This window comes from Metarhizium robertsii, assembly GCF_000187425.2.
Source record: "Metarhizium robertsii ARSEF 23 chromosome Unknown MAA_Scf_14, whole genome shotgun sequence".
NCBI classification, from domain to species: Eukaryota; Fungi; Ascomycota; class Sordariomycetes; order Hypocreales; family Clavicipitaceae; genus Metarhizium; species Metarhizium robertsii.
Window position 1 is genome coordinate 355,377 of NW_011942154.1, and position 26,644 is coordinate 382,020.

The following is a 26,644-nucleotide window of genomic DNA, read 5'->3' on the forward strand; positions in this document are numbered from 1 at the left end:
TCTTTTCAAATGGATACTTGGAATTGTCTTCAGGATGTCCTCCGGGACAGAGCCGAGTCAGGATCCGTCCTCAGCTTCCCCTTGGGGGACGTTTCCGATCCGATTTGCATCTCTTATAAAGACCTCTACTTCCAAGCACGGCGTAATAGTGGCCAGATTCGGAGAATCCAAAGGTTCAAGGAGCGTCACCCAATCATGCTGCACTTGGATAATCATGCAGACATCATCACCTGGTTCTGGTCTGTCCTCTTTGCCAACGGCATACCCGTGATACTGGGCCCATCAATCCGCAACAACAGTTCCATGCTGGACCTGGCAGTACTGTTGGAATACCCGATATGCATCACGACAAGTGACTTGACCGACATGTGGGATTCCGGCCACGGGATGTACCTGCATAGAGTCGAGACACCGCAGAAGACGGCGTCAAGGGCGATATCCTCTGCAGAACCAAACAGCCATGGGCAGTACCAGGGGGGTACTACAACGGCTATTTTGATGTTGACGTCCGGTAGCAGCGCAAGTCCCAAGGCTGTCATGTTATCTCACCGTCAGATCCTTGCAGCCGTGGCCGGAAAAGCCGCAGTGCGGCCATTGGAAAGCCCTCGGCCATTTTTGAATTGGATAGGTCTTGATCATGTTGCAAGTCTGGTTGAAATCCATATCCAGGCTTTGTGGCTCGGCGTTGACCAAGTCCATGTGCATGCAAGCGACGTGGTTTCAGCACCAACAACACTCCTTTCACTTCTTGACCGCTACAAAGTGGCCAAAACCTTTGCGCCGAATTTCTTGTTAGCCAAGCTGCTCTCGGCTCTACAAGACGAGCAACAAGACAGGAATTGGGATCTCACAAATCTCACCATGCTCGCGTCCGGAGGCGAGGACACCGACACGAGCACGTGTGTCAATCTATCCTCGATTCTCCAAAGGTACAATGCCCCGGCCAATGTAATCACGGCTGGTTTTGGCATGACTGAGACGTGTGCCGGGGCCATCTTCAACCTCGATTGTCCCGAGTATGATGTCAAAAGAGGCCGAGCCGTGGTTTCCCTGGGCACCTGTATGGATGGCATTGAGATGCGTATTACAAATCCTGGACTAGACCGATCACAACTTGCGGCACCCGACGAGCCTGGCGATCTCGAGGTCCGTGGCAGCGTGCTTTTCAGTGGCTATTATCGTGATGCGCGCGCCACTGCAGAATGCTTCACCCAGGACGGCTGGTTTCGTACGGGTGACCAGGCCAGCATCGACGCGCAGGGCCATCTCAGCCTCAAAGGTCGCGTCAAGGATCTTGTCAATATCAATGGCGCCAAATTTGCCATGGCGCCACTTCAGACGGCGCTTGATCAAGCTCTTTGCCATCAAGCTGCACGTCTTGTCGCATTTCCGTCCCGCGCAGCCCACACTGAGCAGGTGACAGTCGCATACATTCCTCGGAACTGGGACATGCCTGCCAAGGACGTCGTCGAGATCCAACATCTGGCCGTACAAACATGTCTGTTACGCGTTGGAGCCAGCCCAACCGTTTTCTCTCTTCGGCAGGAGTCCATTCCGCTTTTGCCAGTATCCTCGCTCGGCAAAATCTCGCGGACCAAGATGAGAACACTATACGAAGCAGGTGCTTTCTCCAAGGATGTTGATCTGCACTTCAGTCGAGTGGAGCAGTTTAGAAAACAAAGACAGAAAATGGACGATACAGAAGCCAACGATGCCGAAAAACTTCTCATCCGCTGTCTCTTGGAGCTCAAGTCCATCGACAGGGGCGCAATCGGCGTGAACACATCCATTTTCGAACTTGGATTCACTTCCATTGACGTGATTCAACTCAAGATACGCATTGAAGAGGCACTAGGAGCTAGTGTCTCTGTGACTTCAATTCTGAGGCATCCTACACCATCTGCACTAGCCAAGGCCCTCTGCCCCGAGAGCGAGAAGGGCAGGTCGTTGGACACACCGCTGAATTCCAGTTATGATCCCGTCGTCGCTTTCAACGCGGCCGGCAAAAAAACACCGCTATGGCTTGTCCATCCCGGGATTGGTGAAGTCCTCGTTTTCGTCGGGCTAGCTCAGCATATCGCCAGTGACGATCGACCGGTATACGCACTGCGCGCCAGAGGCCTTGACCCCGGCCAAGAACAGTTCGTATCCATTGATGAGGTGGTTGATGCGTACCTGGCGGCCCTTCGACAGCGACAGCCTCAAGGACCCTATGTGATGGCGGGATATAGCTACGGGACCATGATTGCCTTTGAAATGGCCAAGAAACTCGAAGCAACCGACGGACATGGCACAGTACAATTCCTTGGCTGTTTGAACCTGCCGCCGCACATCAAAACGCGCATGAGACAGCTCAACTGGCAAAATTGCCTGCTGCATTTGGCATACTTTCTCAGTTTAATAACCGAGGAGCAGGCTGAGCAAATCGAGGACATGAGCCAGGACGACGCCCTGGCATATGTATTTCGCCTCGCCGACGCGGATCGTATCAAGGAACTTGGCCTGGACAAGCCTGGATTAACTCGCTGGACCAACGTCGCACATAGCTTGCCAAACATTGCTGTCAATTACGAGCCTGATGGTCAAGTTGATGTGCTAGATATCTTCTATGCTACCCCATTGAAATCCGTGGCCCCAGACCGAACGATATGGGTGAAGGAGCATTTGAGCAAGTGGCAGGACTTTTGCAGATCGAAGCCTCGATTGCACGAAGTTGATGGTTCGCATTATACCATGATTGGACCGGATCATGTTTCTGCTTTTTCTGCCACATTTCTTTCTGCGCTGCATGCTAGGGGGGTTTAACGGGCTCAACCAGTTGGCTTGATTGCCTATTGAAAGAGTGTCACGAGCCAGCGACTCCAATGACGCCTCACAAAAGGTCTCGCCACGGCCCTACTGAGCCTGTTCAACATCAATGGAAGACTGAAAAAGTCTATCGTCACAAGCTATATTTGATGACCTAGTCATCTATCAAGATTATCTATGAAAAGCACCTATTTCACCTATCTAGATAGCCTCAATCAAGCGACTCTTCCACACTCAGTCTGCCTCATAACTGTGTTTTTCTTAAAAAGAAAACTGCGCCACAATGTAAAATCTAGGTGTCTTGTGTTCTCGTTGGGCTGTCCCTGCTCTCATTCAACTGCCTCGTGTTCGCTGGCCTATAATTCACACGCCACTTCCGATATATGCGAACATGACGAAAATAGCTGTAGCGGATAAAAGGAGACAGCCATCTTGGCCAGCGGGCAGTTCTTCATGGGCACCTCGACCACCCTAACCTACGGCTTGTTTAACGATAATATTCTTGTGGCTATTTGACAGCAGTTGATCTCATGGCCAAGTTTGGGGACTGGGGGCTAGCAATATTGACGAGAGACAAGGCAGGGCTCACTTCCAATAGCGGATAACATGGCGGTTCACAACTTCTGTTTCAATCCGGTCAAGTGCCATTCCGATATGAACATCACACATCATCTTACACCCAGGGGCCCGAATTGTGAAAGTTGTTTCCGGACATTACACGGCTCGCGGCAACATGGCGACGCTGTCAACTCTCGAGTTTCAATTCCAGATCCCAAGAATCCGGCGACGGTTTACAAACGCTGAGATCATTTTTGAGTTCGAATACGCCGATAAATAGCATGCCAGGACTCGCAGCGACCATAGGCCGGACCCAGTCGCGAGCAAGATGTTCCCGCACGGAGACTTGGCCCTCAGGAAAGGGACTAGCACTTTGTCCATGACCAAGACGTCGAAGTCAATAGGGGCTGAGAGAAGATGGTAGGTGGCAAGTTTGGATACACATGGGAGTGGAAGAAGGATGGAGCTCACGATCACTACACCAGTCTCTCGGGAACAGTGAGCAATCAGCACAAGGAGGGTTACGGCGAGGACAATGCAGCCATCTGGTGGCTGGACGAGGACCCAGGGACAAAGCAGGACATCCCCAGGTTATTCCGCACGGCCATACTGCTTAGGTCGCCAAACTCCAGGCCATTGCGCGTCTTGCTGAGCGTCAAGGCGGGGGGTCAACATGGTCACTGGCATGATGACCTTGTGGGAACCGGCCAAAGTGAGGCGATTGACCCTGTCACAATTGACCCTGGGCTCAGATTGAACAGCGAGCATGACAGGACTAGTCTGACGGAAATGGGAAAGAGGGACTTGGCTAATTTTGTTCATGTCGCTTTGGTTACCTGGACGGACAGCGAATGAGAATACAGGCGGTCATTGTTCGTCGCATTCATAAATTGGTGTTGTGAAAAGGTAAAAATAAACAAACTCAAGTGGTGGCTACATGGCATGTACGTACTGGTCTGGGCGAGAGATGACAAGAATGGCAAAGATGACATGCTCGACCTGAAACGTCAAATGTGGCAGCACAATGGCACGGACAAGATCGGCTGCGACTTGGATAAAGTCTGGTGATTTTTCACTAGGACAGGGTCTCTTGACACCAGACGTTCTGTTACAATAAAAGTATTAACAGGTCCACCGCAAATATGCCTCCAACTATGGAGGTTATGGCATCCATGTCAGGGGTGATTAATCAGTTGCGCGCCCTTGTATTAGTCGTTAGTAGAAGACCTGGAGTTCACTTTGTTCCCCAAGGCATGTTCAATAATGGGGAAACTCCGACCATCATCAACATTTAGACGATTTGGACGGAGGATTGGTTCAGTAGGCCCGCATGTAAATGGACAAGGGTATTACAAAGAGCTAGGTACCTAGGTGTGTAAACAGCGACAAGTAGAAGAAGAGTAAACTATAGGCAACACCTGCCATGTTCCATCCATGTATAAGTTGGTGCCATGCACCGTGACTCAAACCCATCTGCTCGTCTGAAGGAGACTCAATTCTCAAAAGTGGTAGTGCCTCCCATTGCGCAAACACTGCCTGGAACTCCACCCGCCTGATATGTCGCAAAGTAATTTCCGCCTCGCCAGCAAATAAACTCCCAGTAGCCCTTTGCAAATGTTAGTCACACTTTTATTCTCATGTGAGTATAGGACGGACAAGTTATCATGACCGGCTTGTAAGGGCACCACCTAACTGGGTAGTGACACCGCTGCCTGACGTCCTTGTAGTATAAATGTCCCCTTGATAAGGCCTGGAATTAGGATTCCGCTTAGATGGTATCATGATAGCGAGCATATTATGTAGCACCACCAGGCAGGATGAAGAAAAGACCAACTAGATCAGTGACCGCTCATTTCACATCAGAGAGGTCCTTGATATCAAGCCAAATTTTACTATAATAAAGCACGCTGATACTGGAGCTTTGCAGAGGCGTTTTGTGTTTAAAAGCCCCAACTCCACTCGGCGTAATTATGGCCAGTCCAGCAGTAGAAACTGTACTCTGTTAGCAATAGCCAATAGGCCTTAAAAAAAGAGGTATTATCAAATACATTCAACTTATGCATACATTGACTATAGTTAAACTGTTTGGAAATTTTCAAAACGAGAGCAATCGTCTCATTAGAAGGCCTGGTAGGCCTGTAGGCTAACCCTCCCCCGACGATGTATCCAACCACAACTAAAAGTTGGACAGCACTATACTCCCATACCCATGAAAACAAAAAGGTGCCCAATAAAATGGATCCGTAAAATCCCAAGTTCCCTTACTAACAGACTCCTTTAGTTTCTCCAGATGAAATCTTGAATACGTGAATTCTCCTTCGGGCCTGATGCCCTCTTCCCGCGCCTTCGCCCATACTGTTATTAGTTGCTCGACAATCTCCCTCGCGCTCTGATTATCGAGGAAATAGAATTTGCGGACTGCTTCTTGCCAACAGCCTGCAAGGGATACACCACTGGTCTCCGCCGCCGCCGCGATACGTCGCGCTGCAATTTCCTGGTAAAAAAGATGCATTAACAACATGGCTGCCTTGTCATCCACCTCCCACAATCCGCCAATGAAAGCCAGGCCACCGGACTGAAGCACGACATGTGCGAATCCAAGAATGTCGTCTCCTGAGTTGATTTGACCTCTGCCACTTAAACAGGCACAGAATACGATAATGGCAGCTTTACTGTTTGCTTTCGCGAGCTCGACAACCTTCAAGGGCTCTTTGATATGTAGGACGTTTTCCCAAGGAGAGGAAAAGACTTCATCTCCATGACAGGAGATGTGAGCAATGTCGGAGGTCTCAAGGATGGAAAATAGTTTGTCTTGAGTGAGGGTAGTATAGTTGACTGGCTTGGTGGCCATAGATTTGCAAATAGAAGCTACTTCGGGGCCGACAAATGGAAGATTCCCCTTTCCTTGCCCACCTGAGTTAGCAAGCACAGAGATGGAAGCGGGTCCCTGAAACCGGTCAATCTTTTTGTGAAGTTGTCGAAGAACCGATAGGCTGGGAACTTGATAGACTGATTTCTCCAAAATCAAAGGTTTGCCGTCCAAAGTCAAGGCCGCTAGCGGGAATATATTAAGATAGCTCGTAGGCACGAATATCACACTCTTGAACTTCCGGATAAGTGCTGCAAATGGTTCAATCAGATATGTCGAGATTTCCGTGATTAATTCGGCCAACTCAGCTTTCGCCTCCATCCTGGTGTGCTCGTCCGGGAGACTGACTGTTTTCATATATCTCAGAACGAGTTTGCGCAGTCCATACACTCCACGTTGGACTTATGGATGGAATGAACTCCAGAGGATGAGATACACAGGACTAGGAGGTCGCTCATGCATATGGCCATTTCTAAGACAAGGGATTCTGGAGGAATCGACTTGTACAGTGTCCTCGTATCTGGCAGGAACAAGGTGCCACGGAAAAGAGACAATGTCACTCCTTGTCTATCCTTCAAAGACTCCTCAACAGGGTCAAACATATCTTCACGGATATTGAGCTCTTTGGCCACTTCAGCTTGCGTCATCCTCTTCTCGTGGGGTTGTCGCGGCTGAAATAGCGTGGAAAGGAGACGATTTGAGTATGCCTCCTTCATCCAATCTTGAAGCTGCTCTGTTTCTGCAGCCTCCTTTACAAGTAATATGTCAAGAAGTGATCTAGCCTTGCCCTGTTCCATAAAGATAAGTGCTTGGTCCTTCCAGGACGACGCAGGGAGGCCCCAATGTTCGGGGTCTCGGCGATCCGACTCGCCTAGCATCGAAGACAACGCAAGTGACGTTCGAGTGAGACCACAATACAACTCTCCGGTGTGAACTGTACCATATGCTGCACGCCGAGCATCGGGGTCTGAGATCTTCTCGCGTAAGTTCTCGAATACGGAGAGTGCCTCCAGGTACCAGTCGAGTGCTTCCTCAAGTTTGCCTTCATGTTCATAGAAAGCAGCAATATAGGTCATTAATCGCCACCCGTGTGGCCTCAATGCTAAGTCCTTCTTTTCCAAAAATTCTGGCAGTGTCTTTCGAATATTCTTTAGTATCTCTGCGCCCGTCTCCCAGGCCTGTGCAACGAAGCACATGGAGATATCCTCCTCTGCCAGATTACCGCGAACTATTATTGCAAATTCTAGTGCATCGCCTGGCATCCCCATATGCTTCAACTTGGTGCGGAGGTTCTCGTCACCCTCGCCTTTGAAAAAGTTGGATACAAATATAGGAAGCTCCCTGTGCATATCGTTGATGCGTCCGAGTTGCGCCAGTGCTGGTATTTTCCGACAGAGGATCTCTCTATCGTTCAACTGTTGCACAGAACCACAGTGTGTTATGAATGTCTGGAGCTCAGCTTCCGCACGCTCCATGTTTCTCTGGCCAATAGCCTCAGAGCAACGGCTGACGCACTGGTCGTAGTATGCATTAAACGAAGTCCTGATCTCTTTAATACGGATGGCACGATGCATTTCAGCATCCGTAAAGCCAATTTCATGATCGCTCATCGCGTCCTTTGCTTCGGCTTTGAAAATCTTTTCTTTCTGAGAGACCAAGACAGCTCGAAAGTCTCCTCGAAGGGGATGAAGTACTTTTTCCACCTGATTCCTCAGTTCGTCATTTCCACTGGTAGTACAAACTGCCGTTAATATCGTTTCACAATTTTGGAGAATGCCTCCTATCGTAATATTGAAGTGCTCTAGCTTTGGAGCCTGAGAGATGACGCTGTCCAGGAATGCCATTGCAGTATCCAGAATCCCGTGGGGTCGGATGATCTGTCTGACCTTTGCTTGTGCCTTCCAAGTGTTTTGAGATTCCTTTAACATCATAATGTGTGCAATGGCAGTGGAGAGTGATGCAATAGGTTCGTCTAGCTCGCCAAAGTAGACACTTGCGTATTCACAACAGGCGGTGGCGGCTTCAAGATTTCGGTGGTAGGTGAACTGAAAATGACCGAATCGAAGAAGTAGAAGACCGAGAAATTGGGACAAAGCAAAGTTATCTGTCGCGCGCATCCTCCTTCCCATTTTCTGTGCCATGTCCACCACATTGGTCGGAGTCTTGCTGGTGGTGGCAAGCAGAATTTGATGACAGTGAACAAGCTCACTATTAGTGGTGTCGTTAACGAACAGAGCCAGAGCTTTCGCAAAGTTGCTCTCAGCTAGCTGAAAATTTTCATTGGCTTGGGCGGACTCTTTCTTTGACATAAAGTCAAGGGCCTCGGCGTGGTAGATGCAACCCCTTCTTAGGAAGACGGCGCCTTGGCCGCGTGGTGAGCCAGCCGCCTCCATATAATGGAGTGCTTCGGAATAACACTCTTGAGCCCGAGGATTGTTGCGCAGTCGAAAATTAAGCTGCTTAGAATCCCAATCCTTATTCTCCCAGCCATTCTCTCTAACCTGAACTATCAGATTCAAAGCGATAGGGTTAGTGAATGGGGGAGAGATGATATGGTCTCCTTCCAAGATCTTGCAAAGTCCTGCTCCAATCAAATCGTTCGACTCAATATATACGAAGTAAAGTTTTTGTAGACGTTCAAGTGTATTTTCGGTTACTCTTGCCAAATCTACCTCGATTGCGAATCTCTCGAGCGAGTTCTGTGGGGAAATTTTGCATTGGCTGGCAAAAAAACCAGCTGGTATTCCCGATGCAAGCACGAGCTGGAAATCCTTTGGTCTAATATCGCCAAGGCCTGTTGGCAGGAGCGATTCCGTCGTGACGAGCGGTGTGTACTTTGGATGGGCGAGCATTGAAATATGCAGAGCTGTATTAAAAGACAGTGCATCCAGAATCGTACCTTGTTCAAGACAGTCGGCAAAATTTGGGGGCTGAAGCTGCAATATCTCTCTGGAGACCTGCCAAGCCTGGAGCCTTCTCTCCTCGAAGTCACAGCGAGCGTCATTTAACATTGTCCAGGTATCTGGGTTTGAAGATCGGAATCGAATAGCTGGTGGCCGATACTGCAGCACAAGGATATAGAAGTCATACATCTTCGTCCTTAGCAGCCACCTATTCTCAAGCCCTTCACTGGTAAGGTCGAATATGCTTCGAATATGTCGTCGAGCATTTGAGAAATCCCCGAGGAGGAGGTAGTATATCCCGCGAAGAAGCAGGGCCTGAGCCTTTTGATGTACTGATACATCGACTGCACTAGCCGCTTCCTCCAATTCCGTGATGTGGGCGTCCACCGTGACGAAATTGCCACGGAGCTCCTCGGGGAAGATTGTACCTCCAAAAACATCTAGTACTTCAAGGAAATCCATGGTTTCATTTAGGCATTGGTTTTGACGTTCGCCTACTACAAGGGAGTTCAATGTTGTGAATTTCATCGAAAACAAGTAAAAATACATGTATATATAGGCAATTGATATGGAGGCTCCACCAAATCGATACAGGCGGTACACCTTCAAATGTTATGTGACACATGCATCTTTTTGCAGGCCCCCATTAGCCTAAAATAGGCACGGCCAGCTGGTGGTCGACCCCACACAAAGGGCACTTGACCTGGGGTGAACATTGAAATTGATGTCAAGTCAAATTGCGCCAGACCAGTCAAAAGGTGTAGCGCCCCCAAGGTGTAGCGCCCCTAAAGTGTAGCGCCTGGCTTGTATTAATTTGGTCTGGTGTCAATACTCCGTAGCGTCCCTGTTACATATGTAATTGCTAGAATATGTCAATAGAAGAAGGTATCGCCGTTAAAAGCGGGGCAACTTTCGGTCATGCCTATGTACATAGCCATGTGAATGGACCTGACTGGCTCTCCTCATTCTCAGCTGATCAGGATCTCGCGTATAGTTGGTTGATTTGTTCAATTTCGAGCGGGGAAATGTTCTTGGCACTTGGACAGCTGAAAGGCTGTAACATTCACCTGGGTTCAGCGGAAGCAAATCGTGTCAGAAAAAGCTGTTGACTTGGGTAACTTTATGTTGGGTGGGGAAAGCTCCGTCCCTGGACGTAGATTTCTCTACTATAAAAAGAGGAGATTTTTTCATGTAGTTTGGGAGAGATATCAATACAAGAATTGCAAACGCGCAACGCGGCAAATTGAGATCCGCATCAAACAATTTCATACCGTGCCAACCATGATTTTCGCAACCTCAGCATGACTCACAAAGAGGATCGTCCCTATTTTCTCTATAGCACTGGATATCCAACTGAGGAACTATGCTTAGGCCATCTCAGTTTTGGAAGCTATTCGAAACCAACAAGTGACTCGCGGTGGCACAGCTCCATCGGAAAGCTGAGGTTCGATACTGCCCGCACTCAGTCGTGAGCATGGACTATGCTGATATTTCGGCCACAGCGAAACGGACCTTGAAAATTGGGCTTACATTACTGAGCTTGGCCCATTTACATACGAGTCAAAGCCTTCTGTTGGCGTCGCGGTTGACTTGAATGTGCTTGAGATTGTAACATTGGGATCTTCGTTCCGAAGGTCACAACAAACTTTGGTCCACGCAAAAAGGGGGCGACGCATTAAATTGAGAGAGTGAGGAAGAACATGCCCATCTTTGAATTGTATTTCATGGCTGACTCCATTTCAGTCCGCACCGATTCCTCCTGGAAAAAGTCCTTGCATCACAGTCCGTAAAAGACTCGCTTGAGAGATGGCTCATACTCTCGAAATTTGGAGTGAAAAAGAGGATCGTCCGGCCGAAGATTTGGTACCTGACTGGGCTATACGAGCTACAAGATGCAACCAGTACAACCATTGATACAAGGGATGTTTCTTTACAAGCTGGCATTTCTCCAGAGCTTGTGGCAGCGTTGTCAGGGCCTCCCGTTGGCCCTGGGACGGAGATTGAATGGGGTGCGTCTAAACTTCAATGTACGCAAGGGCAAGGAAGACAAGTATGGGCAGCAATGTATCAGTTGCTAGATGCCAGATACTTTCGGCTGAAGGAGAATGAGCCCAAACCGTCTGTCTCCATCGCTCTCTCTTATAAGCCGATTTGGTCGGATGGAGATCTTCGCGGGGCTGACGCACCTGAAGTGGAAGATTGTGTTGAACTTGCATTGCAAGAGCCGCAACAAGATGTAATCACGGGAGACACAGAAGAAGAAACCGAACTATATTGGCAGCCTTTGCTTGAAGCACAAGAAAGATGGGAGGAGGCAGCCAAATGGGCGGATTAGCAGCAACATGACCCGACCGTTTTGGCTGGCGTGCTCCCTAGAGCGGCTAAAGTGAAAGGACCTTCAAGATAGTTAGCATTAGTTTTAACAGTGATGTTCAACCAGAAATATAACAATATTCGTTGTGAAAGTCAAAGTACCCTCATTTGTCTCGCCACACACGGTGTCTCGCAACGCAGGGATGCACTTGACATCATTTGGAATTGTGGGCATCGTCTCCAACAAACCAACAATAGCAACAGGCGCCAAGAAATCTAAGCGCCCGACATTGGTAGTGTCAAGTCCAGAATCGGTCAGAAGTGACCCCCAGCTGCCTAAAATAGAAACGATGCGCCTTGAGGAACGAAGTGGACCCAAGGTCTTGTACTTGACCCCAAAGAAAAGTTAATGCGGCGCTCTTCCCCGTCTAATACCTTAAGGAACGAACATTGAAAGGTCTTTTTTTTTTTGCTTCAAGAAATAAAGTTCCAAGACGAATCTCAGTCCATGTCCAGGTGCTTGCACTCCGTCCAACCTCTTCAATAAGGTCAAAGCTAAGCGCTGCTCCGCCGAAAAATTACACGCTGTGTGTATGGTAATGCCGTCAACCCGCGTAGCCGCCGTTCCTGATGTCGCAGTAACAAGGACTCTTCTCTGCATGCCTTTTCTCGTAAAGAGCTCAATGATAGCCTTGATAATTCTGGATTTCCCCGTCCTGCCCTCTCCACCGATTAACTGGCACAGCTGATCCACGTCACTTTCGCGTTCCGCTTCACGAATGCGATTGAGGTGCCTGCGTATCAGCAACAAGGCTACGCGCTGCCGACTATTTAATGTCAAGTCAATGAAATCCACGCAGAGTCGCTCCCCCTGAGCAAGAAAGGACGGTGGCGTGCCCCACTGAAGACTGATCGACCTCCTTGGAGGCACTTTTCTGCTGTCACCTTGTGCTGCGAGCTTGGAATTGTGAGGTGATGACGGCGCCCGATAGATGATGACCAGAACCTTGCCGTTCCTCATCAAATGCCCTGCGCGACCAGGCTGAGTCTAATACTTTCTTCCGATGTTCTACGTCGAAGTACCGTGTGTGCTCCAACCACAATCTCAGGTCATTATCAAAACGCAGAAGTTCCTGCAATGCTAGAGATGTGCCTTTAGCCGTCGTGTCCGTCGCCATAATTCCAACGTATTTTTGTGGACAGCCGGCTTCTAGCAACGCCTATAGCTCTGCGACCTGTGCATTGAATTGTCAGTCTGTTTGAACGTGGATTAAGATCAATTAATACTATGAAAATAAATGAGCTCACCTGCCGTGAGATAATTGTTCTCTGTCACCAAAGAGGTGCGTATTCCGTAGCAAAATATCTTCGTATCCGCTATCTAGGTGCCAAGGAGTATAAGCATAAATAGTCAAGAGTATACGGCAAATCACAGTGCTCCGAGTAGGCCAAGTTGTTGAAAGAATGGGCTAGAAATTGCTGCGAAGTGTCTAAAATATATTATAATAAAATAGTTCGGTTCCTGGGAACTTCAAAGGATTGAGCGTAAGCGGTAGAGAGGCAGAGGGAAGGCCTCTCCGAGCGGCAGCAAACGGACATGTTCGGAAGCAGGGCGATTTTGACAGCATTGTACATATAAGACTAGACTAATACCAATCTCTTAAATAGGACGTGTTATTAGGAAGGCAGACAGATCCCGTAGGAGTCGGGCATTATAGTAGTAATGCCGCTAAATACGAACCAATAGAGGTTAAACGTCAAGGCCGTGTTGCCTTTTTAGAAGTAACAGCAGGCACCGATACAAATCTGCATTTCCAAGCACAAGAGGAAAGATAGGCAACCTACAGAGGAGGAGGCTCTCATGGCCAGGACCTAATGCAGGCGAAAATTGGCATAGTAATAAGAATAGTCAATAGTACCAATTTCCTTTAAACACCGGAATCGTCCTGAAAGCACCAGCCAATATTTTCAATCTGTTCTTTGCACTCGCCCCCCTCCGACTCGTGTTTATTCGCCCAATTAGTATGGTTTGAGTAGAAGGTTTTCCACTCCTTGCAAACTCGCCGGGCCTCAACAATCCCGCTATTATTATCTGGCCAAATATTAAACGCGCCTGGCCGGTTCTCCAAGATTTGCATGCCCAAACCCCCAGCAATATGAAAGGCGATATGACAGTGTACAAGCCATAGCCCAGGGTTATCAGCTTTAAACGCGATAACTACATAGCCGTCATCAGGCAGTAAGACGACATCGCGGCGGGGAGGATTATCAAGTTTGAGGTTCAGGTTATCTGGCTTCCACTTTTTTTTGGCTTGCTCAAGAATTGCAAAGTCATGGCCGTGTAAGTGGATCTACGATGCGGTTAATGCCTTTATTCGCACATGTGCTGGGAGGTGCCTTACCGGATGAGCACCTTGCGTATCTTCTTCCCCTGTGGACTTCTTCTTCCCCCCATGCAGGACCAGGTAGATCTATAAGGTTAACTCAGTCAGCCTAGGCGGTCGATGCGACTTACCCATTGGCTATTGGTGTAATTCTCTGGCTGAACGCGCCAGAGCTCAGAGTGTGTCATCAAATTATCTTCTGGATTCAAGTGGAGGACGGTTGGGTCCGAGTAATTGATGCGTATAGGAGCGTGTCTAGTCTTATTACTATCCATTGTCCACCCCGCGATGGGATAGTCCATTTTTTGCCGCATACCGGGGAACACGTCGAATTCCTCGCCGAAGGGCGAAGCCGCAGCATTCAGAACCCCATTGCTAGGAGAAGTCACAGTCCACGGCACGATTGGATTTAAATCCGTGTACGGTTCGTCCGCACAGTTCAGAGAAATATCAGGCCATCTATTGGTCGTAGGATCACTGGTGCTTAATGGATTATAACGCAGAATGGCAACTTCATCATATCCATCCTTTCCTTCCTGGCTGTTAAAACACCATGCGATCTGGGTACGGATCCAGTAGTTCCCGTCACTAGGGAGTTGGTTAGACGTGTTAATAGCTTGAGGATTAGCTTCAACAACTATATTATAGCGTTGGCCAATGCCCACTAGGATAGACTTGGTACGGTAGGGCTGAATTGGGACGAAATCAGCACTAATAACTTGAAGAGCATGGTTATCAATGCTAAAAACGAAGGTAGTGCTAAATGATGTGTTTATCAGACGAAGTAGATACTTCTTGTATTTTTGTCCTGGGTGGGGGCTTTGAAAGATAATGTTTAATGCAGGTTTAATAGGCGTTGTCTGCTTGTTGCTATCGGAAAACTTGGTAATGTCTCCGCGGCCGTTGAGCAAGATGTCATCTGGAGGCTTAGATTCGTCACTTGACACCACCTTAAAAGCCGAGGTGTGGTACCAGTCGGTCATAATCAGGGGGGGGTTTACGGCTTCGTCCCAGTCCGCCGAAGAAGGACCATAAATAGTTATTGGGCCCGCGGCACCATCAGCATATTGCACAGAGTAGTGGCTATGGTACCACGAGCTCCCGTACTGATTTAGGGTGAAGTTATAGACGAAGTGACTTTTAGGAGGAATAGGACATTGCGTGATGCCATTTACGCCGTCCATAATCATGGTGTTTAGCTGACGGATGCCCTAATGCCACTCGTAAGTTTAAGCGACGTTTCAGAACCTATTAGCACGTACATGCCAGTGTACCGAGGTGCCATTATAGTTTAAATTATTGGTGACTTTCACGATCAACCTTTTGCAACCAGTTAACGCCGTTTCCGGTCCTTACCTACTCCCGAGCGACCACTCACCGATCCCCCCAGCAGGCCCTAATCCAAGGCCCTGGGTAGCTATTATTAAATAGCTTAGCTTCTGTAAAATTTATCCCATCCGCCGCGTAAAAGCTGTCGGCCAAGTCAATGTTATAGTAACGCTCGATTCCTGTCGGCGTGGCCTTTTCGTAGTCGGTGTTGATGTCAAACTGCTTCCCATCTGACTTGCTCCTAATCCAGCACTCACGGTCTAGTCCGTGGGAACAGTCTTCCCATCCCTTCATGAGCGGATACTCGCATTGGAAATTCTCATTATCTGGGACACCAGGTGGTTTAAAGATCGGATAATCTATAACTTTATTTGTATAGCTGAGAGGCAGTATTGGTGCTTGGGTTTCACTCCAACCGGGAATTGAATGCCAGGTGATGAAGGACGTCACTACCGCCCAGAGACGCTCGATTAAAGTCATGGCGGATCCGGTAACGAGACCTGATTGGTGAGGCTGTCTCCTCAACTAGTTGAAAAGGGTAGAGAAGCGTATCGCCTGTAATGGGGAGGCATTAAATATAAAGAGCGATCTCAATCTTACTACACAAGTATAGTCAAGTAGCTTAATCTATCGTGTCTCTCACCGGACGACCCGACGCATAGCCTTTGTGTGGCTATTGAGTTCCACTACTAGAGAAAGTTAAACTGAAAATTTTGACCAGCTTCGCTGTAACACTTCAACGCAAAGCTTGTACGGGAGATGTGAGCGTTGCAACTAGCCGCCGAAGGCTATTTTGGTGTGACACGTAACTATAATTTGCCACGAAAGATTGGCGCCACTTGACCCAATAAACCTTAGACTGTTCACTGATTAGTTGGGCGGTGTTGGGTGAGGGAGACGACCATTATACTTGACATATGGATGTGGTGTGTCCGGATCTAAGTGCCTTCCATACCAGCCTGGCGGTTCAGCTAGTTCAATATTACCCCATATTGCACGCTGTCCAAAGTTTGCTGTCATAAACCTGTTGAAGTAGTGAGAGGTGTGGAGCGCCCTGCTACAAATGTAAATCACTTTGGCGTCTTCCGTGCAAGTATATCCGTAACTGGTGGTAAACATTACAAGCTCAGAAAGACGTCTAGTGGCAAACGAACCAGACTCTACTACAGTCGCTATGGGGTGGGTTTGTAGGCAATTATGCGCGCGCCTTCAATCGAATCGCCCTGTTTTTGGCTTTCTCGTAGATTCGTATCGTATATAAGTGCTATTGCCATTATGTGGGAGCAAACTCAAAACGAGGAAAGTAGAAGGCAATTTAGACTTCACGGTATTTGCTGATAAAGATTATGCTTAGAAATCTAATCGATGTTAATCGAGCGACCCTTTCAGCATGCTATTCCTAGCTACTAAGTTATTTACCTTTGTGTGGATAACCGTTAATATGTGGATAAAATTTGCCTGGCCAAGTTACCACGCTTAGTATTTGGCGAATAAAGTTACTCTTTTCTAAAGGAGGGGGGGATAGTAACACAAGTGGCATGAAGCTTTAACTGTAATATTGTAATTAAATAACTTTACTCTGCAGGTAAATACTATTAAAGAGAAAGCTAGTTAGACTAGAATCTAGACTTCTTTTAAGTTTTTTTTCATTAAAAGTAAATTTCTACAAACTCTAAATAATAATAATGTAGCTATACGACCACTACGAGTCTTCAAAAGCCAAGGAATAAAGAGACATAGAGTAGCCGCAGGGGTGAGATGGGTCGCTCTAGTTGCGTTTTCGATATATTACCCGCAGATTCCCCTTCCTATAATCCGTTTAATGACACGCCTCACACTTGCTGAACTACTAACGCATGCAAACACTATGTATTACACCATCCCCGTCGGCACCCTCGCCTTGCTCGCCACTGTGGCATCGGCCGAGACCATTACCGTCGAGGTCGGCAAGGACCACGAATTGACTTTCTCCCCAGACAGCATCAAGGCTAACACGGGGGACATCGTCGAGTTCCATTTCAACAACGCCAGGCACGATGTCATCGCAGGCGACTTCCAGAATCCTTGCCACCCGGCTGACCCAGCCGCAAGCGGAGGATTCTACTCGGGCGACCGTCGTAATGGCACGGTACGTTCGGCCACTGCGGCAGCAGAATTTCTCCCTCCTTTTTGTGTCACGCACCCCCGCTAATCTTCGTCCCGACAGTTTTGCATTACCGTGAACAACACCGACCCCGTTTTCTTCTACTGCAGCGTCGGCAGACACTGCCAGAATGGCATGGTTGGCGTCATCAATGAGGGGTCAAACAAGCTAGACGACTTTAAGAGCGCCGCTGCTAATGTCGGCGCTAGTCGTAAGCCTATGGTCCCTTTTGGCGGTAGCGACTGCCCTAGTAAGTTTGTGGATTGGGAGCTGAAGGTATAGGCGCTATAGCTTATAATATCTTGATTACAAAATAATATGTATATGTTTAATTTATGATATTTTTACATATACTTTTAATATAATCAGGTGAAATATATTAACTAAGTTAATTAAATAGCTGATACTAAGCGTAAAGGAAAATAAAACTTGTAACGGGCTAGACCCGAGAATAGCTCGGTTGCGCTCTCGCTTCTTATCGACAAACTGCAAATGGTCAATGGGACCCAACAACAAGCGAGATTAGCAGCGGCGAGCTCAGGAGCTCAAGAGCCCCTCAAGCTCTCCTTTTCTTCTCTTCAATGTTTCTTCTCTTTCTTCTTCAGCTTTGGATACTTGTACTAGTCACCTAGCCAGTTGTCAATATACTCGCTTGGGCCGTTATATTATCCAAAGCTCCTTTCTAAATCCTTGCAATCGATTGTGTTGCGCGCTTCCGCGTGTGTCGTGACTGCGTTAGGAAGTATCTTGTTTGATCAATTGGTTAATCCAGTTGGTGGAGACTTACTTGTAAGGCTATTGGAATAGCGCATAGAGTACGTGTTTGCGACTTCGTCTACTGTGTTAGATGAGAAGTGCAGCCTAAGAGGGACGGTTATATCCCTGGTCTTGTGAAAGACCCCCTGGATAGTGAGGCACGTGAAGACTCTCGCAACGAGCAGAGTCCCTGCAAAATTCCTAGCAGAGCAAGGTTAGCAGAAAGCCCTCAACGAGTGAGTGGCATTGTGTTCCTGCAACATATCTCGGAACGAGGTTGCAAAAGCCCCTACCGAGGGAGTGGCAAGTTTCCCGCGATCCTAAAGAAGCTACGAAGAGGAAGATCCCCACGGTAAGGACACATAAACGAACGAGTCGACCAATAGAACCACGACTTGCAATGGAAAACAACAGTCAGGACGGCGGCTCGCCAAGCCGCACCACCCAAATGCCAGTCCAAATGATGAACCAAATGTCAGAACAGCTAAACGCAATCCACAGAGACCAGCAGCATATACGCAACGAAAGAGATAACGACCGCGAAGAAACAAGAGCGCAGGTCCAAGCCCTAGAATCTGCAATCGCAACCCCAAATCACACATCTTCAGAAGATATCGTCAACTCAGTGCTCCAGAGACTGGGACTAGTACCGCTTGTTCTCAACACCACCTCGCCTGCCAACATCCACAGCCCACAACAAGGTCAGTTACCAGCCAAGAAGAAGCCAACCCTTCCGAATCCCCAACGACTTGATAGAACTCGGAAATTATTTTGTCCTTGGCTCTTGCAAATGCGAAGCAAGCTCCATGTAGATGGGCCTGCTCTAGGGGGCTCTTTTGACCAATTTGTCTACATTTACTCCCAACTAGATAAGACGCCTCAGGCTATAGCTGCCGCTTACCTCGAGAAAGGGGGTTTAGACGGGCTATCAAACCCTGTTGACTTTCTCAAATACATGTCAACATGTTATGCTGACCCCAATATCGAGCAAAGAGCCCTAAGCCGACTCGAGACAATACGGCAGGGGCCACAGGAGAACTTCGCAATCTTCCTACCAAAATTCGAGAAAGAGTTAGCTGATAGTGGTGGAGCCAGTTGGGATAATGCTGTAAAGATCAACTTCCTCAAACGGGTCATAAGCGGAGAACTCCGTTCGCATCTAGCAGGACAACTGAGCTTGCTCACAAAGCGCTCCAATCCCTCGGAGCTAATCTCGACGAACTTCGATTCTATAATCGTAGCAGAGAACAGTCAAGTGGTCAAGCTAAGAGCAAGAACCAGGTTTCAAAGACTAAGAACTCATTCCAGACACCTGCAGGAGAGGAAACGCCCTCAGACCCGATGGATTGGGACTACAAAAATCGGGAAGGCAGGAAGCAAGCATAATCCTGGCAAAACAAAAAACAAAACAGGTTTTAGTTGTTATCGCTGTGGCTAACCAGGTTATATAGCGCAGTTCTGCGAAGAAAAAATCCTAGATACAAATTAATTATAAGGTTAGTTATAGTCTAGAGTCGCAAGGGCAAAAGTAGAGATACTTAAGAATATCAGGCCAAATAATAATAAAGGAGAAAGTATATACAAAACAGTATCTAATAAGGGTTCAGAAAACAAATAGCTTCTGGTCAAAAGCGCTATTAGAAGAAGATAATAGCTAAAAAAGACTAGAATAAGCAAAAGGACTAAATAGACAGTCTACCTTTCTATCTTAATATAGGAATTAATAAGGAAGACTATATAACTGCCCTTATTAGCTGTGGATGCCTGTGCTATAGCACAATTTAAGAAGCTCTTGCCTAAAAACTACACTATTACACCCTGAACACTAGAACACGTGGCAGGGTTTTTATATAATGCGAGTTAGCATGTTTTATATATAAATATTAATATTAATATTTATCAGAAATATTAGGCTTTCTTTTATATAATCCTAGGCCAAGAAGATAATATTATACTTAAAAGGACCTGGATAAAACAAGAAGACGTAGTGATCCACCCAGCCAAGAACCTCCTGTATACAGGCTCTAACGACGTACTGTAGCAGTCCGGGCGGTATTGATTATGTGGGCATGCGTGTGTGCGGGCTTGACCGCCAAACCGGGCGTTAGCTGATATTAACTAGTTATTTTATACGTGACATGTAGTTTAGGCTACTTAATACTTAATTATAAAAATAGTTACCTTAATACGCTATTATTATTATAAACCAATAAAATTATAAGCTTTATTTAATAACCTTAATAATTAGTAAGCAGCCTAGTAAGCGCTAGATTAATAGCTAGGTCAGTAAAAACTAATAAAAACCTGGTGTTTTTATACCTTTGTATTTTTACTTAACTTAATAATTTTATTATCTTACACTTTTATAGTAGCAATATTATACTTTAGTAGCGTGTAGTTAGATAGAACCAGTTACTAAAGTACTAGAAGTAATATATATAGCATTGGATTCGTGAAAATAGATGGTCGAGCTCCGGGTGTGACAAGGGCTCAATAGAGGGCTTGGAGCAATTTACTCAATTCATCTAATAACAGTCTTTGGTATCAAAGGTCCTTGGTTTTCCTTAAAGCCCTGAGAGCAGAAAACCTTTATTTATATCAAGAAGCGGTGAGCAACCTAGCCCTAGGTCTCGCGATCAGAGCTCTTATGAAACTATTATCGGGTTCAAGGTTCGGCCCGTGCCTTTATGGCAACGTGTCATCCGTGTAACACCGGGCGGGATAAACGGGGCGGTAATAGGGCAGATAATAGTTGCAATGGAGCAAGATAAGGCAGAGGGCCGGATATTATGGATATGTCAGCTACATTCAGTCGAAAGCGAGGGATGGTTTTGCTTGGAAGCCGGCCGAAGTAGACGTCTGTGGCTACTGGCCGAAAGCAATTGGGTGGGAATTTTCATGCGCCTTGATGGGTTTCTTCCGGCAGGCAAGAGTTCCTTGATCGCGCATGCTATCCATGAAATGAGTCAAGTCTGGTCGGAAAATGGGTATGGGTTTTCTGCAAATTGACGGTCCGTCGATCTGTCGGTCTAACAAGGCAGCGCTGCGGGGCAAGCGGTCGAAAATATCGGAACCTAACATGATATCTCTTATCCTATAAGTGTAGTTATTACTTGACAAATCTTATCTGCTAGTTTAAAGGTGGGTTTTGGCAAATCTTGTACTATTCCCCCCCATGGGAATAGTAGCAAAGGTAATTCAAGTAATCCTCTGTTAATCCAGCGAAGCTAGACCTTTAGTCATCTTCCCCTCCTTTAACTAACTGCCGTTTTGACATCGAATATCTTCACTCTATACCTAGAAGAGAAAGAGTCCCGTTTCAATCCTTAGCTTTTGTTTTGGTGGCGGCTAGCACAAATAGTGTTTACATTCGCTGACTATCGTGGTGGCGCTTCCTACTAGAGACTTCAACACACATGTAAACGCCACATGCCGCGTCCTCATTTATGCCATGAACAAATTCCCATTCTTTGTTTTCAGACACATGCCTAATTTAGGGGCCCTAGGCTAGAACTCACAAAGAGAAGCTCCAGATAAGAATGAGATGACATCTATCATCAGTTCCAGGTACTCTAATCCCACCCACGTTCCATCAATCTCCAAGTCTGTCAAAAGAGTCTCGCATAGGTTCAATCTATACGCGTGAAAAGATAATTAGTACGTCACTCGACAAGCTTCATGTACGAAGCACTTACGGGTTCCTAGAATTTGTGAACACACATTAGTACGCATCTAATATACCACTTCAATAAACTTACGCAGATACGGCCTCCACAATCTGTTACACAGCAAACATAGCCCGGGCGGCATTGATTATGTGGGCATGCGATGATGCATTCGCTCGATGGCTAATCTCACTGCGTCAATACCATTATTAGCAATTGCATGCGGTGTACGTACCCTCCTACATCTTGGAAATTCGATTGCCAGTCCAAGTCCGGCGACAAGGGTTATCATAGTAGCAAAGTCCTTCATGGTGATCAAGGTAATTGCTGAACCGGTTGGGTGGACAAGGTTTAGGTAGCACAGCCTGGGTGCAAGGGGAGCCTTTATAGCCTAAATCGCTTGGTGAGAATTCACCTGGAATTGTCCACTCGGGTCTGATGCGCATTATTAAATATTAGATCGGGAATCTCTTACACGTGTCGGAGTCTGGCTTGTGGATGTTCCACTTTACTGTCGCCGTAGATTACCGGATTGGCGTGAACAACATGGCCAAGGCGTCATGGTTTCCCAATTTTTCAGTGCCCCGCGCCTTGTTCACAAAATCGAAAGCAAAACAGCCCTTTGGAGTTTGGACCAGTTTAGGCTTCAGCTGCGAGCTTTCCGGTAGCCACGGAATCTGGAACCGAAAACCCGAAAGTTTAATTTGGTACAAGACGGCAAAGCGATGCCGAACTCTGCCAACAGCAGGCTGGGCCTCGAAGTCATGGCCGAGCGACTAGCTTGTATCTTGCGGATGTCTGGTGCGCTGTATCTCGTATGATTTTGTATTATCAATTGAAGCAACATGTTATTAATGCAAGTATATACTCAAGCTTTACACAACTAGCACTATATTTGAAATGTTATCGTTTAAACAAACAACCTCGTCAGACTAGGCTAGATTTGGTGTCCTCATACTAGCAGTACCCTCGAAACAGGCTACAGTCAATTGTGACCAGAGGTGGGCTGAACGTACAACTGCTTAGCGCGAAGCAATACAAACGTTTCTATTTAATTATGATTTAAATTTCCAGATCTAGGTAGTTAGCAGAGCCCTACATAATTGCAACCCTCATCTTGTGTAATTATCGTGACTCAACTTGAACAGCTAGGTCCATTTTATAGCCGCACGGTCAACGTCTGCTCGATTGAGATGGAACTAGCCAAGCATGCGTGTCAAGTAACTTCGTATGACAAAAAAACATGACGTCACACCTCGGATGCAAAGAACGACAGGGTGGTCTGATCAAAAGCGATGCAGCAAAATCTGCAGGTGAATTATGACAGAGCTCTGTGATACTACTAAGAGCGGCGTCGTGGCACCCGTAGCAAAGTGTCATGACAAAAGTGGTAGAGTCTGATGGGCACAAAAAGCCGACACGCGCAAACGTTTCTGGGGCCTTGCAGCTCGTGCCTGGCTAAAATTGATTGCACAACGTCTGGTGCATCAAAATATTGACATTTAATCCGCCTATGCGGTGGCTGCATCGAATCTATTCGCAAGAAGCATTGGCCATGGTCCAACCAAAATTGGTCAAATACGCGGAGCTGTGGGGTTCTGTTTGACTCTTCATTCGAACGGCAAGGTAAAGCCGACATGGATGTGCCGAGATTTCCTTTCTGTTCAGAAGACTGGTTTAACAGGGTTGTGAAGCATTGCAGTCGGCCGTGTCAATACCAAAAACCCTGAAGACAGTGCCGTGTCAGAATTTAGCTCCAAAAAGAGGCCCATATTAAACACTTCGCTGAGACCAAACCCTCACTCTGAGACAACTTGCATAAGCCGCCTCTGTTTTCCTGCATGCCGCTGTCTTACCTGGGACGAAATTCGCTGCTATAGCTCCACCCAGCGTGATGAGATTGATGGACTTTTATTATCCGAATCGCCCAGGGGCGGCTGAGTACCAACTCTCACCCAAATTGAATACGCTTTGAATGCCTCTCTTCACTCAGCTCGGGCGCAAGGTCGATACTTTCGCTGGGGCATGCATGACGGCAGAATAGAAGTAGTCAATTATGTCAAGTCTGGTAGTATTGGAACGCCTCGACTCTTCTCCACTCGAGTATGACACGAGCTAATCCTGGACGCCCGAGGCGGAAAAACTGTTCCCGTTTACTGTTTCTCTGGCATACAACGGCGCGATGGGTGAACAGCAATGGACGATACATGAATATCACAAACCTGGGCTTGAGTATAAATCAGATCAATATCCTCACTCAATTGCTTCTTGGACTCCCCATCAATCGAGCATCTACCAACATTTTCAACATTTTCAACACAACCCAATATAACCCAACATATCCCACCACTATTCAACTACAACATGTTGTATCAAACCTCCATCTCTCTCCTGCTGGGCGTCGCATCGTTGGCTAGCGCTCAGAGCTGCGGCGGCGGCGGCAGTTTCTCAGTCAACAACGTGCAGTACGTATAGCATCTCTCTCGCATTCAACTCTGCAAGACATCTTTCTAACTTGATCACAGGGAAAACTTCGGTAGCGTGACTCTACAGCCCAGGTCGGCATTGCGATTCCCTCAAGGCAATGCCCAGATCTGCATCGTCAATCGAGCTCCGAATACCGTTGTTACCATTTCTGGTAATCAAGTCAATGGAGCCATTTCCGCCGTGTTGAATAAGTGCTGCACGAATGCTGGCAACTGCGGCGGCGGTCAGCAGAAGATTACCGGACCTAACGGAAACGTTATCGATCTCTCCGTCCAGGCTCAGGGACAGAACTGCACCCCATAAATTTCCGAGTAAGTAGCCCTGAATTACATCTCCCGCCCAACAAGTCATTGTTTCAGAGTCATGTTTTTGGCAGTTTTGCAGATAAAATAGTGGAAAGTAATGTTAACCAAAGCTCAAAAACCTAGCCGACCGACGATCTCATGTTGGATTTGTCGAGTTTGATCACTACATGATATCGTGCCTTGACTACGATCGGAGCTTAGATAGATACATGCATTCCTACTGTATTTGAATTGGGGACTATAGAGTACAGCTATTCAACATAGCACCAGATAGTATCTCGAATCAACCGTATATTTCTGGCCATAGCTTCATATTCGCTCTTGCTACAGTACATGATGATATGGCAGTAAGTTGTAGTATTGTCACAGTTTCACAAGGTGTATAGTTGAGCCGTTTGCCATGGGGAGAGCCTTGGGCAACCAAGTAGCTCCTGTCAACGTCTTCCCGTCCAGAACAGTGCATACAGACAAGGTCACCGCCGCCCATGTCCCGCCCGCGTTACCAGAACCAGAACATGGCCACAGAGTAGGTATCGATGTGCTCCACTGCATTTCCCTCGACCACATGGTAGGATTGCGCGAGGAGTGAATGCATAACTATCCAAGCAGATAGCCAGATTTCTCGCAAGAACCGTTATTCAGAGATGGTCCGATTACTGGCCTAGCGGTGCATGAAGCAACAAATCATTATCCTTGTTGTCATGGTCGCCGCTGACATCAAAATCGCCTTGCAAGAAATGCTTACCTTCGCAAAGACTTGCGACCCGACTCGCGAACGGCCAGTAGGTGTTAGGGTTACCCTAACCCTAACCGGTCTTCATGTATGAAGGAAATTCTTAAAATGCCTTGAGAGAGACCCGTTAGCTTTCCTGCTATCTTGGGGCTTCTTGAAGTGACGACAATCCTGCAATTTCTGTTTCCCGGCAAGAAAATCTTCGGCGGCTGGCGTGTTGACGGGTCGGTTGGGCCGTGTTCGGAGTTCATTCAAAGGGAGATATTAATATCGTCTGCACTATCGAGTATCGTGGGCCACCGTCCGTTCCTCTCTTCGTTCAGCCAGTTATACACTAGACGAAGCAAATCAGCCTCCGGGTCATATCACCGCGGCAGCTTCAGTCGGTCTGCAGAGTTGCGGTACGGCCCCTCAAATCGCTGGGGTGCTCGCGTGCTCTTAGAGAAATTATATGTTGGCCATTTTCTCTTGGGTTTGATTGGCATAATAGATTGCCAACTGCGATTTTTTGTGACAGTAAGAAGTCAGGAGACAATAATAGCATTATGTAACGGGCAGCTTACCCTACGCCACCGAGTCCAATAAGCGCAAAACGACCGCTAGGCTGCTAGTATTGTTTATGTAGCCACTAAGAAAGCTCAGGCCGGTCGATCAAATCCCGGTCTCTTAGGAAAGAGATTTTCAAGAATGACTTGTAAGGCGTGGCTTCGTCAAAGAGTTGGTCACGGTAGGTGGCAGCCATTTCGCGTGGTAAAGTTGATTTATGTGTAGGAATCTCGGATGCCGGAAAAGTGGTCCGAGTGCCGAGTTAACAGCCGCTGCTAGACTCCGGATCCGATAGACGGTGGAGCAACGCCGGCCCGGCCCCAGGATTGGTGAAGACGGGAGAGTTTCTTCGCACATGTTAATTGACGACGGACATAGGCATAATATGCCTTAAATAGAATATACAAATTGCATGATAGGCGTGCGAGGATATTAAAAGGCTTGAACTTTTGTATCCTCGCCGCGACAAGTGCACTGATCTCAATATCTTCCCTCAAGTGGTTCAACTTGATTATCCTCACAGCACTCCTTACGTCAAGTGACCGCGAGCAAAGGGATCCCTTCCGCTCAAAGCCATTCTAGGGGTGCCTACCAAGTTCATACTTCACGACACCGCCATATTCCCCCTCCGGCATGCTGATGACCACATCGCGAAGGCGAATGTCGTGGCTGTCGCCAGACACGCCAGTTGGTCATCATGCTTGCCCGATATTATTGTCTTCCTCTTGTTTACCGATTTAAATTCCTGTGAATAATATCCTAAAAGGTAAGGCGTGAAGTGCTGGATGGTAAAATGACAGCGGGGTAAAATGTAGGGTATCGTAGTCAAGCGGTTGTTGGATGGG

At 47.3% G+C, this 26,644-nt stretch overlaps 9 protein-coding genes across 9 annotated transcripts; 6 read left to right on the forward strand and 3 right to left on the reverse strand.

The window, feature by feature from the left end:
- Positions 1–9: 9 nt before the first annotated feature.
- Positions 10–2,805, forward strand: MAA_07576 (TdiA protein; the record flags this gene model as incomplete). Its single annotated transcript, XM_007825574.1, has 1 exon — positions 10–2,805. One exon carries the CDS (start codon positions 10–12, stop codon positions 2,803–2,805), a length of 2,796 nt encoding a protein of 931 aa, XP_007823765.1.
- Positions 2,806–3,783: 978 nt separating this feature from the next.
- Positions 3,784–4,221, forward strand: MAA_07577 (uncharacterized protein; the record flags this gene model as incomplete). Its single annotated transcript, XM_007825575.1, has 1 exon — positions 3,784–4,221. One exon carries the CDS (start codon positions 3,784–3,786, stop codon positions 4,219–4,221), a length of 438 nt encoding a protein of 145 aa, XP_007823766.1.
- Positions 4,222–5,334: 1,113 nt separating this feature from the next.
- On the reverse strand, positions 5,335–6,556 carry MAA_07578 (Tetratricopeptide-like helical; the record flags this gene model as incomplete). The annotated part of the gene is made up of 2 exons (XM_007825576.2): positions 5,335–5,358; positions 5,636–6,556. The coding sequence occupies 2 exons, from the start codon at positions 6,554–6,556 to the stop codon at positions 5,335–5,337; spliced, it is 945 nt and encodes a 314-aa protein (XP_007823767.2).
- Positions 6,557–6,597: 41 nt separating this feature from the next.
- Positions 6,598–9,600, reverse strand: MAA_11705 (uncharacterized protein; the record flags this gene model as incomplete). The annotated part of the gene is made up of 1 exon (XM_011412620.1): positions 6,598–9,600. One exon carries the CDS (start codon positions 9,598–9,600, stop codon positions 6,598–6,600), a length of 3,003 nt encoding a protein of 1,000 aa, XP_011410922.1.
- Positions 9,601–10,439: 839 nt separating this feature from the next.
- Positions 10,440–11,473, forward strand: MAA_07579 (uncharacterized protein; the record flags this gene model as incomplete). Its single annotated transcript, XM_007825577.1, has 3 exons — positions 10,440–10,606; positions 10,641–10,826; positions 10,882–11,473. The coding sequence occupies 3 exons, from the start codon at positions 10,440–10,442 to the stop codon at positions 11,471–11,473; spliced, it is 945 nt and encodes a 314-aa protein (XP_007823768.1).
- Positions 11,474–13,379: 1,906 nt separating this feature from the next.
- MAA_07580 (Lcc2) lies at positions 13,380–15,644 on the reverse strand (the record flags this gene model as incomplete). The annotated part of the gene is made up of 5 exons (XM_007825578.2): positions 13,380–13,802; positions 13,854–13,922; positions 13,967–15,046; positions 15,098–15,155; positions 15,214–15,644. The coding sequence occupies 5 exons, from the start codon at positions 15,642–15,644 to the stop codon at positions 13,380–13,382; spliced, it is 2,061 nt and encodes a 686-aa protein (XP_007823769.2).
- A 1,387-nt stretch (positions 15,645–17,031) lies between these two features.
- MAA_07581 (extracellular serine-rich protein) lies at positions 17,032–17,589 on the forward strand (the record flags this gene model as incomplete). Its single annotated transcript, XM_007825579.1, has 2 exons — positions 17,032–17,292; positions 17,371–17,589. The coding sequence occupies 2 exons, from the start codon at positions 17,032–17,034 to the stop codon at positions 17,587–17,589; spliced, it is 480 nt and encodes a 159-aa protein (XP_007823770.1).
- Positions 17,590–18,463: 874 nt separating this feature from the next.
- MAA_11706 (uncharacterized protein) lies at positions 18,464–19,449 on the forward strand (the record flags this gene model as incomplete). Its single annotated transcript, XM_011412621.1, has 2 exons — positions 18,464–19,214; positions 19,253–19,449. 2 exons carry the CDS (start codon positions 18,464–18,466, stop codon positions 19,447–19,449), a joined length of 948 nt encoding a protein of 315 aa, XP_011410923.1.
- Positions 19,450–24,092: 4,643 nt separating this feature from the next.
- MAA_07582 (uncharacterized protein) lies at positions 24,093–24,518 on the forward strand (the record flags this gene model as incomplete). The annotated part of the gene is made up of 2 exons (XM_007825580.1): positions 24,093–24,193; positions 24,254–24,518. The coding sequence occupies 2 exons, from the start codon at positions 24,093–24,095 to the stop codon at positions 24,516–24,518; spliced, it is 366 nt and encodes a 121-aa protein (XP_007823771.1).
- Positions 24,519–26,644: the final 2,126 nt, after the last annotated feature.